Below are 11,271 nucleotides of genomic sequence, written 5' to 3'. Positions count from 1 at the left end.
AAAATCGAATGGTTTTTTTATTGATGAGTTTTTTCTTTTTATGGAGAGTGAAATTTTCACATTACAAGAAATTTGAATGAGCAATCAATATAACATTAATATCTCATAGGCTCTCCGTAGTATCAAATATTTTTCAGAATAATTTATATAACGGCACCCGCTCGTAGGACGGGTTCAAAAACTAGTTATATAGGTAGACAATATTAGAATGAAGCTATGCTATGTGTTATGGATTATCTAGAGCGATAATTTCCGATTAATTCCAATTACTAGGATTAATCGCTATGTATAAGTTTCTGGAGTGATTTGTTGGCCATTAACGCTTAAACTGCACAGGTTAATTATCCTCAAAGAGTATGATATATCGACTGTACTTGCCGAGATTTCAAGTGTCATAAATTGGTGTATCCTGATATTTTGTACCAAAGTGCGGATAACGAAAAAATCCAGCAGAGTTCTACTTACTCTGTAGGCAAACGGCAAACCTCGTCTTTTGAAGGTGTTTAATGGCGTCAATTTCTTGTACATTTCATCCAACTTTTCCTTGTAGTTCCTCCTCCAGATGGAAGACTAGTTGTCAGTTTTTGGGTAACGGAAGAAAGTTGGGATGGTTCAAAGTTTGCAGTGTTAGATCAATAATTGGACCTACAAATGGTTCGAAGACAAAATGCTGGTTTAAGTTTGGAAAGAATGGTGTTGATGCTGAAGGAGCTGGTATTTATGGTAGTCAGAGTAGAGAAGATTTTGATAGAGATGATGTGGAACAGGTACTACTTTATTTCCTCTTCTTCTTCCTTTTGCCTGTTGGTTGACACAAATCTATATGCTTACATCTTAATTAACTGAACATTTACCTGCTGGTTCACACAAATTTAAATGCTTTACTAATTATCCAATGTACCGCTTCATCCTTCAGACGGAATGTGGCCGCATGAAAACAATCATATAAATAGGTCAGTTCCTTAAGAAAATGCAGAGGAGAGTACATTGCACAAGGAGTATTCTGGAAATATTAGCATGGATGTAGTTTGGGTAACTTGTGCATCAATGGATTTAAATCGTCTAAATTATGTATATTGGTTCCACTTCAACTACAGGCTTTAGAAACATAACAAAGACGACCAAGTAGATTGACACTTCAACTTTTCCCCCACATCTTTCCAATGGAAAATAGCCTTTTCAACAAAGTTGGCAAAAACTTTATTGGTTGCATATTGCGTACTATCACAAGATATCATTAAGTTTTGTTCTATCTTAATTCTTAAGTATTTAAGAATCGTCATCAAAATATACTTCGCTGATATTGAGATAACATCTGAGTTTCCTGTCAAAAAAGAAATAAAATTTTGACATAGCAGCTCAAAGTTCGAGTTGCATATATGAAGATTTAGGGTTTAACTTTTGAAAATTTTGGACTCTGGTCTATGGAAGTACGGTCTTACTATTTTCCGCTACTATGAATAAGTGATCTTCGGTCTTCACTGCATAACCGAAATCAGTATACTGATGATAAGGAATTAGTGAACATGATGTGGAGAAATTAACTTCTTTCCCTTTATTCACCCTGTTTAATATGAAAAAGATGGATTTCATGTCATATCTTGTGTTTAAGGAAATTGTCTTACCATATGAAAGCTAATTATCAATGTGACTGGCTTCATTTTATTCTCCAGTATTTCAATTACATGGGAATGCTTGCAGTTGAGGGTACATATGATAAGATGGAGGCCCTTCTACAACTAGACATTCATCCTGTAGACATATTATTGATGATGGCTGCTTCTGAAGGTGATAAACCAAAAATAGAAGAGTTATTAAGAGCTGGGGCAAGTTACACTGTAAAAGATGTGGATGGAAGGACTGCAATTGATAGAGCGGCTAATGAAGAAATCAAACAATTTATCCTTGAATTTTCAGTTCAGAAAGCATGACGCACAGTTATTTTCTCTAGCAGTTTATTCAGTGTGTACTGTATTCTTATATCCCTATTTTCTTTCGTTGTTTTGTTTTCCTTCTACTATTCTTTTTCACTTTTAAATGCTAAGCTGGGGTTAGGATTGCTTTATACCTATATTGAGTTGAAATCCCGAAGTACACCTTCTAGATACAATCTCTACTACAAATACACCAGATGGTGCTCTACACAAGTGCTGTGAGCAGCCTAGTAATATGCTACATAACTGCACTGCTTGTATGCGTCTGCAAAAGTAACAGACTCCAAAAAAGTGCGTACATGGTGTGTTCATCTACTAAGTTCCAACTATCCCAAAGAACAGGCTATATTCTATTCAAAGTTTAATCGCTAATAAGGATGCATATATTTTTTTTTTGATAATGTTAATATGGAATAATAAGCTAACCTTGCCCACTTGAGTTGAAGCTGCTGACATCCACAGTCCCTGCTTTGTGATTGTCAGTTCTTGCTGCAACACGGACATGTTGTTTCGTCCTGAGAAAACCAGTATAACTTAGTTTAAATAATTCCACAGCCCACACTAAACCTCCAAAAGCCAGGTCTCTCTCTCGAGTTACTGTTCCGTCATGGTTTAGAACAACTTCTCCCACTTGTGGAGCATATTTATTTAGTAGAAAAGAAATCGAAGAGTTGCCAAGCTAGAAACACTAAGTGATATATGCAGGCATGCAGCTCTCCTTGTTGGCACTTGGCAGTAAACTTGATTAGAGAACCATTCCAACCGAAGTATACGTTGGTTTATTGACAACAAAAGACTTAATTAATTTTTCGAAGTCCCATGTGATAAGCGATAACAGATCGCAGCCCAAATTGCCTCCTAAAACAATGTTGCATCTGGTAACAAGACATAACAGAAAATAACAATCCGCATTCCTAATTTCCTTTTCTACCCATTACCCACATACATGGATATAGGGGGTGCGTGTGGGGCGGTCGCACCTCCAGAGATTAAAAAAACTCAACTACCACATAACTAATTACCTTGAAAAATCTTCAAACTATAAGGACTCGCATATCCCAATTTTTTTAGCAAACTTCCACTACCACACCTCCAAAATTTTCACAACTATAGTGAGAATATAATCAAATATGAAAAATAATATGAAAAAAAAAAACTAATAAAAAATATTCCAATAAACCAACGTTTTTTTTACTTCTCTTTTTGCATTTACAAAATTATCATTTATCATTTATTTTGAGTAACAAACCATTAAAAATGGACAAATGTGTTTTTGAATGTTTGATGGATTAACGAGACTAAAACAAATAGCCAAATGCCCAAAGCCCAACCGGTTAATTTATATGATTCTAATAACCCATAACAAACATGTAAACTCTCCCTTCTTTCTTTCACTCTCAATTTTTAAACAAGTGTCAGACCTCAACCCAAACAAAAAACAAATTCAGAAATGACTTGTGGTGCGGCTTGTTGCACAACTGTCATAATTATTTGTTAAAAAAAATAAGATAAGATTTTACTTTCAATGTTAATCTTTTATAGTTTTCTCCACATGATAGTAGGGTTATATAGGCTTATAACATTATAGGAAGTTAACAATTTGTTCAATTATTATAGACTTGTAGACTAGATTATGTAGATATATATAAATATAGTAGTATCAATTAATGGTTTAAGTGCTTAAGTAGTTAACCTCGTCAGTCCATATTAAATTCTTAGTAGTCAATGACTAAACACACTCTAGTTTTGTGAATTGAAATAAATGCATAATTTTGTTGATCTTTATTGTTTAGACCTTCAGACAAAAATAAAAAAAAAAAAAAAAAAAATAAAAAAAATTGCATACTTTTTTTTTGGGTGAGGTGTGCACATAATCTCGCACCCCCTGGCTTAGAATCCTGGTTACATCCCTCACTACCCATATATCATCCTGCAATCCCGAAAGAAAACAACTATTGAGGAATGACTCTGGAAAGTTGTTAACTCTGCTCGTAAGCTAATCAAATAGGGTTTGAATCCCAGAAATAGTGTTGGTTTGTTCTAGTTTTGTTACCGTACTGACAGTGAACTACAACAGATCCACAGAGAGTCAACTAGTCAAGGAACCTGTGACTTGAGGTCAATTCGATCAGCCCATTTTAGCAATCCTTTTTTATGTACCAAGACATAGCGTCTCCACTTAGATGGACTGCAACAAATTAAACCATTTGATCATCTTAGTGATCCAACCCCTGGCTATAGTCTTAGATACAATCTCTACTACAAATACACCAGATGGTGCTCTACACAATTGCTGTGAGCAGCCTAGTAATCTATAATACAAAACAGCTCATTTTTTAAGCAGCGGTATCACCAGTGTATACTATGAGCCTTTTAAGGCCTTCTGTGTCAACATCTCTCCCAACATAATTAGTGTCAAAGGCAGTGAAGGCGCTCAAGGCTGCTGATGGTGATATTGTTTCTGCCATCATGGAGCTAACGAACTAAGAGAGCCTTTTTGGAGCATATTCTCACGATTTCCATTTTGAAGCTTTACACATATAGATATATTCTAACTTTATACCACTTTCAACATATGAAATTTGTTATCAACAGTGAGCACTGCGAGAAAATTTCAGCATAGGGTCAAAGTAAACATGCAGCCAAAAGACAAGCTTCCTGCCTCACATGCTATTTCTGTGGCAGCAGAGGGTTCCATTAATCATGATGAGGCTCCCAATTTTCATGCCTCCAATGTTAAGGACTTGGAGGGAGGACCTGGACTTGCATCACTTTTGTTTGGCTGAGGGAATCAGTCTTATCTATCGTGTTATTTGGCTGAGGGAATCAGTCTTATCTATCGTGTTGTATTATTAGCAAATTTTCTGAGTGCAACTGTTTGCTAAAGATTATGGGTTGTAAAAACATTGTATTTGTAACGGGAGTTTCAGTTTCCTTGCGTTTCAGTCGGTGGAGGCGGAGGCCTATTTTCATGTATGTGTTCTAAAAGATTTCTAAATAGATTTATAAATCCATTGTCCACTGACAAAAAAAAAGGTCTTAGTATTGAACTGAAGGTTATGTATTTTTTAAGGATTGGAGCTTCAACACAACTGAAAATGCTTTGATCATCTCTTAAAAAGATGTACGTACAGATACTACTAAATTGCATATTTACATACTCAGATTTTTCAGTCGAAAGAGACACAGATAAAGAGAATGGTAAAAACTAAAAAAATAATTTTCATTACCACAGTTGGTTCCAAGAATGTACAGTTTTTCCAAGTTTAAATGTTGCTTTTTTGCTGCTCTTAATCTTTGCGATCATAAAAGAAACCATTCTGCATTAAAATTGTGAAGTTTGTAACACGAAAATTTGAACATACAAAGGAATGTTGAGAACATAACCCAAGCCTCTTTACACCTGCCGCCTGACATTGGAATAAAACAAAAAAGGTCATCTTCAAGATGTTAAAATATATCCCACATTATTGAATTGTATTCTTAATGTAATTCTTTTCTTCCTATCTAATGCTAATTCTTAGCATTATCCTTGAATTTAGGAGAAATATGTGTAGTTAGAGTTTTCTAATATCTATTAGATTCTGATCGTCTGAAGATTGCTATTAAAAAAAAGGGGATCGAATGGAATTGGCGACATTAAATCCAATTAAATTTGATCAGACAACTCTTATTCTAACGTAGTCCAATTAAATTCTTAATATAATTCTTTTCTTCCTATCTAATGCTAATTCTTAGCATTATCCTTGAATTTAGGAGAAAATCTAGGTAATATATTAATACTTAGTCCTAGGATAATAGAGAGTCCTAGGAAATAGAGAGTTGTATGAAAAGTTACTACTGTCACCCAATGAAACAATCCTATCTTGCCACTCATCTTCTATATAGACCTCCAAATATCCACACACATTCATCAACTTTAGCTGCTACTGTTAGTACTGCTTTTCCTGCTATTGGTGTTGTTGCTTCGTCTCTGTTTATTTATTCATCAACTTTACCTGCTACTGATAGTACTGCTTCTCCTGCTATTGGTGTTGCTGCTTCGTCTCTGTTTATTTTGAAGCTTGCTGCCTCTCTTTTTTTACTGCGGTCTCTGCGCCTGCCCCCATCGAAGTATTTGCACTTTTACATTATGGAATCGGCGTAGTTCTGTTCAAATAAGCTGTGTACACAATTACTGATTATATTGATGTAAAGTTGGCGTCCACAATGTAACATAGAGTGTTTCCGTTTGGCAGGTCTGAAGTGGTCTCTTTGGTATACTACGTAGACCAAAGGATGGCGTTACTACACATGCTGACAGCTTAATAATATAATGTCTTTGTAGTTTTCTGCTCCTCCTTATAGCCTGTCTTCTCAGCGACCGCTATAAAAAACCACTTTTGCGCCTACCCCATCGAGGTATTTGCACTTTTACATTATGGAATCGGCATAGTTCTGTTCAAATAAGTTGTGTATACAATTACTGATTATATTGATGTAAAGTTGGCGTCCACAATGTCCACAATGTAACATAGAGTGTTTCCATTTGGCAGGTCTGAAGGTAGTGAAAGGGATGAAAGAATCTGGTCTGACTCTGAAAGCCCTAGGCCATATCCCCATGGGTAAGTCTTCTTACTTTTCATATTGTTATGTTCTCTTGAATGAAACTTTTATGCATATGCATTATTAGTTTCTAATGAATACATGAGATAATGTACTGAGTACTTGGCTTGATAGGTTTAATTACTTTTGACTTTTAGAGTGTAAGACGAGGTAGGATTGGAGTGAGGTTACAGAGAAGATAAACCTTCAAAACCTTCAAACAAACTTCACTAAAATCTTCAAGCCAAAGCCATGGTACGAAGTCCTGATTCTATGCTATATAGTATTGTGTTTGTTTCGTGCTTTAACAATTTCTGTTTGTTTATACTTTGCCTAAGTTGCATTATTATTTCAATTTTGCAATAAACTATAGGTTGTTGCCCAAGATGGAAGACACCAAGCTGAACAAGAACCACCAACTCATCCCTCTAACCTTCAATTACCTTCCAAACGCCAATTGGGACAGCATGCAAGAAGACAACAGGAGCATATACAATGCACTGCAGTGTCCATCAACTCTGTACCTTCTCGACGCTCATTGGCACAACGTGCACGAAGAGAGAGAGAGCAACAAATGAAACAACTTATGCCAACAAGTCCACACACAGTAATGGCACCAAATTTTACATCAAATGTTGGTTTCAGACATAATGGGAAGAACAAAGCGAGTGATGCAGTCTTGCTCACTCCACCCAAGCTAACTAAAGGTGCATGTTTTACTGGGTCACTATCGACTGGTAATCACGACCTTGGAAATGATTCTTCTAGCTAAAATACGCTTTCTGACCATTTGTAAGTTTTTATTTATCGTACGTAGTACTCTTATATAGTATATTCTAATTCTATTATCCTTAACATATCATTTTTTTTTTCTTCAAGGAATTCTCAAACACGCATAAGTCCAGAATGTGCTATGGGTACTAATGATGAACAACCTCCTATGGAAATTGATGATGTTGTACAACCTTCTATTGATGTGCATACTGATGGTCGTCATTATCTTGGCAAAATGGATGTGGAGTGTCCTTATTGTGGAGCTCTTCATTGGATAGATGAGAGGCTGGCAAGATCATCACCGAAACGTCCTCTTTTTGGATAATGTTGTAAGCAAGGAAAAATTAGTCTCCCTTTGCTCAATCCGCTGCCTTCCGCCATTCAAGATTTATACGTTGGAAACAATGCAAAGGCTAGATCATTTAGAGAACACACTCGGGAATATAATTTGGCTAATGCGTTCACCAGTCTCGGTTCCAAAGCAGATGACAGATTTTTCAGTGGGATGGGTCCTATCCCATTCACTGTACATGGTGAGTTGCGCCATCAAATTGGATCCTTACTTCTAGAACCGGGAAAGGAACCTACGTATGCTCAACTTTATATTTATGACCCAGCATCAGCACTCGATGTTCGTTACCGTAGAAATCCCCATTTGAGGCGTGACGTTCTAGACATTATCTAGACCACGTTACTAGAGTCTAATAGATTTACGGATACCCTCCGTCAAGCCCATGATATATTGAGTGCAAATGAGGTCGGGGATGATAGTGTCACAGCGTATTTGCACTACAATTCGTCAACTGAGTGGAGACGATACAACCTTCCATCAGCAAATGAAATTGAGTTGTTTTACCTGGGGATGGAACCGAAGTGAGTAGTACAAGAGATATTATACTACGTTATAAAGCTGGCAATGCATTGAACCGCATAGATTAATGTAATCTTACTTATCTTCCGCTACACTATCCTCTATTCTTCCCTCGTGAGGAATTGGGCTGGTCATGTGAAATGAAAATATATGATGTTGGAAACGATAACTCGAAGCGAATGACTAAGATGGTATTTTATGTGTATCATTTGTTCCAGCGCCACACTGAGTTCTCACCAATACTCCATGGTGGAAAGCTATTTCAAGAATGTATGTGTGATGCTTGGGCTTCAACTGAGCAAAATCGCTTGAATTACTATAGAATGAATCAGGATAAACTTCGTGCGAGAAGTGTACATGGGATTAACAGATGTACAGGATGGTGTGGATCCAAATGAGATTGGTCAGAGATTTATTTTACCTTCATCGTTTACCGGAAGTCCAAGACACATGTTTGAGATTTTTCAAGATTCAATGGCCATAACACGTTACAACAAGCATCCAGATATATTCCTTACGATGATGGCAAATCCTAGGTGGCCCGAGATATAAGATGCCCTCGACAAACATCAAAATGCAACAGACAGACCTGAGCTGGTTGCCCGTGTGTTTGAACTAAAGAGAAGAGCCTTAATGAAATTCAACAAAGATAAGAATGTGTTTAGTCGTGAAGTAGCACATGTTTACACTATTGAATTTCAAAAGCGTGGTCTTCCACACATGCATGCACTCTTTTTCCTTCACCATGAAGACAAAATACGCACTCTAGTCCAGATTGATAATGTCGTGTCTGCGGAACTTCCTGATCCAAATGCAGATCCAATGCTTTTTGAAACGATAATAACTTGCATGATACACGGTCCATGTGGTGAGAGAAACATGAGCTCGCCGTGTATGGAAAATGGAAAATGCACAAAACATTACCCCCATGCCTTTGTTGATGTGACAACTATAGCTGAAGATGGATATCCCCTCTATATGCGTCGTGATGACAAGCGTGTCTACTACGTGAAGGATAAAAAAGTTGACAATGGTGACGTCGTCCCATATAATCTGCAATTAGCAAGAATGTTTAACTGTCATATCAATGTTGAACTTTGTGCCGGTTTGCATTGTGTGAAGTATATCCACAAGTACATATACAAAGGTCATGATCGAACAACATTAGTGTTGGCTGGTGGAGATGAGATTTAGCAATACATTGATGCTAGATATATTGGACCATCAGAAGCTGCTTGGAGGATATATGGATATTCATTACATGAAGAGTTCTCCACTGTTGTATGGCTAGCCCTTCATTTAGAAGGAATGCATCATGTTGTGTATAACCCAAAAGATCCACTCGAGAAGATTCGCGCTAGAGCAAAAAACCAAAAGTCGAGTCTAACTGCATTCTTTGAGTGTTGTGCTTCAAATCCACGAAGCCCGCTTTATACTTACCAGGAATTTCCTCAGCACTTTGTTTGGCATAAACAAGACAAGATATGGACCAAACGAAAACAAAATAAGGGATATGCAATTGGACGAATGTATTTTGTTAAACCCAATGAAGGGGAGAGGTTCTATCTGCGTTTACTCTTATCTGTTGTGAAGGGGCCAACATCATTTGAAAATCTGCGAATGGTTGATGGTATTCCCCACCCTACTTTCAAGTCAGCATGTGTTGCACGTGGACTTCTTGAAGATGATAAGGAGTGGATACAATGTCTAGAGGAAGCATCTATAATAACTATGGGACACCAGCTCAGAAGATTGTTCAGTATTATTTTGCTAGAGTGCAACCCAACACAACCTCATGAGTTATGGGCAAAATTCTCAGCAAGTATATGTGACGATTTGGCGCACAAGATACACACTATCTTCCCCAATCAATATCCCAATCCAACAGAGGAGCAAGTTAGAGATTTTGGGTTGCATCTTTTGGAATTAGGTAAAACTCTAGAAAATCTTCCACCAATGCCACGACCAACTGGAAATTGGGGAATAGTGACTAATAATAGGTTGATATGGGAGCAACGCCAACTTCAGTTTGATGTACAGGAGGCAGAAGTAAACCATAATATTGAACGCCTTAACAATGAACAACGAAATGCGTATGACGTTGTAGTTGACTCTGTGATTCGGAACGAGGGGAAAGCTTTCTTTCTAAATGGAGTGGCAGGCACAGGTAAAACATTTTTGTACAATACAATTGCAGAAAAATGTCTCACTCTTGGTCATATTGTTATTGCAGTTGCCTCATCTGGTATTGCTTGACTTTTATTACACGGGGGTAGAACAGCTCATTCTACTTTTTCAATTCCGTTTGAAGTATTGGAAGACTCTATATGTGGGTTTAAAAAGGACTCACTCCAAGCTAAACTGTTCAAACAAACGAATCTAATAATTTGGGATGAAGTTCCAATGCAACATAGGTTCTGTGTTGAAGCAGTTGATCGCACGCTTAGAGATGTTTGCAACAATAAGAAACCATTTGGTGGGATCACAGTAGTACTGGGTGGAGACTTTCGCCAAATATTACTAGTGATACCGAAAGGCAGCCGAGAAATGGTTGTAGCGGCGTCATTGATAAGGTCATCGCTCTGGAAACATGTAAAGGTTTTAACTTTGGTGCAGAATATGAGATTGGATAGTTCATTACCTGAAAATGTGGCATTTGCCAATTACTTAATAGAGGTAAAGCATAAATTACTCAAATTCTTTTTAGTTGTCCATTATATTGTCCATTATCAATGTTTTTTTCCAAGCATTCATTAACCTAAGAGTTTCCATTTTATTACGACTTTTTAGGTTGGGATAGAACCACAAGAAGTTGTTCAATTGCCATCAGCAATTCAGAAATGCAGAGATATTCAAGAATTGATATCTTCGGTTTATCCACAATTGGGTCAGCAATCTAAAACTGACCAAAATTTTCTTACCGAAGCGAACAATTCTTTACGCGCGAATGATGATGTCGCAGTTGATTTATTCTGCCGCATTAGATTTATTTAAATGGAGAACCTATTGTTTATTTGGCTGCTGACAAGTTGGAGGTTGAAAGCCTAAGCGGCGATGCTACTGCAAACCGTTATCCAAATGAGTACCTCAACTCTCTTGATCCTTCAA

At 37.1% G+C, this 11,271-nt stretch overlaps 2 protein-coding genes and 1 pseudogene across 2 annotated transcripts; all 3 read left to right on the top strand.

Moving 5' to 3' along the window:
- The first annotated feature begins 408 nt into the window (after nucleotides 1-408).
- GDC1 (Ankyrin repeat family protein) lies at nucleotides 409-2,065 on the top strand. The gene is made up of 2 exons (XM_086604034.1): nucleotides 409-767; nucleotides 1,674-2,065. Exons 1-2 carry the CDS (start codon nucleotides 507-509, stop codon nucleotides 1,929-1,931), a joined length of 519 nt encoding a protein of 172 aa, XP_086460160.1. The 5' UTR covers nucleotides 409-506; the 3' UTR covers nucleotides 1,932-2,065.
- A 6,731-nt stretch (nucleotides 2,066-8,796) lies between these two features.
- LOC147504185 (uncharacterized) lies at nucleotides 8,797-9,357 on the top strand. Its single transcript, XM_086605087.1, has one exon. It carries the CDS (start codon nucleotides 8,797-8,799, stop codon nucleotides 9,355-9,357), a length of 561 nt encoding a protein of 186 aa, XP_086461213.1.
- A 114-nt stretch (nucleotides 9,358-9,471) lies between these two features.
- LOC147504184 (uncharacterized) lies at nucleotides 9,472-10,920 on the top strand (annotated as a pseudogene).
- Nucleotides 10,921-11,271: the final 351 nt, after the last annotated feature.

This window comes from Coptis chinensis, chromosome 4, assembly GCF_015680905.1.
Source record: "Coptis chinensis isolate HL-2020 chromosome 4, ASM1568090v1, whole genome shotgun sequence".
Classification (NCBI taxonomy): domain Eukaryota; kingdom Viridiplantae; phylum Streptophyta; class Magnoliopsida; order Ranunculales; family Ranunculaceae; genus Coptis; species Coptis chinensis.
Note: the sequence above shows the minus strand (reverse complement) of the source record. Positions and strands in the feature narration are given on the sequence as shown.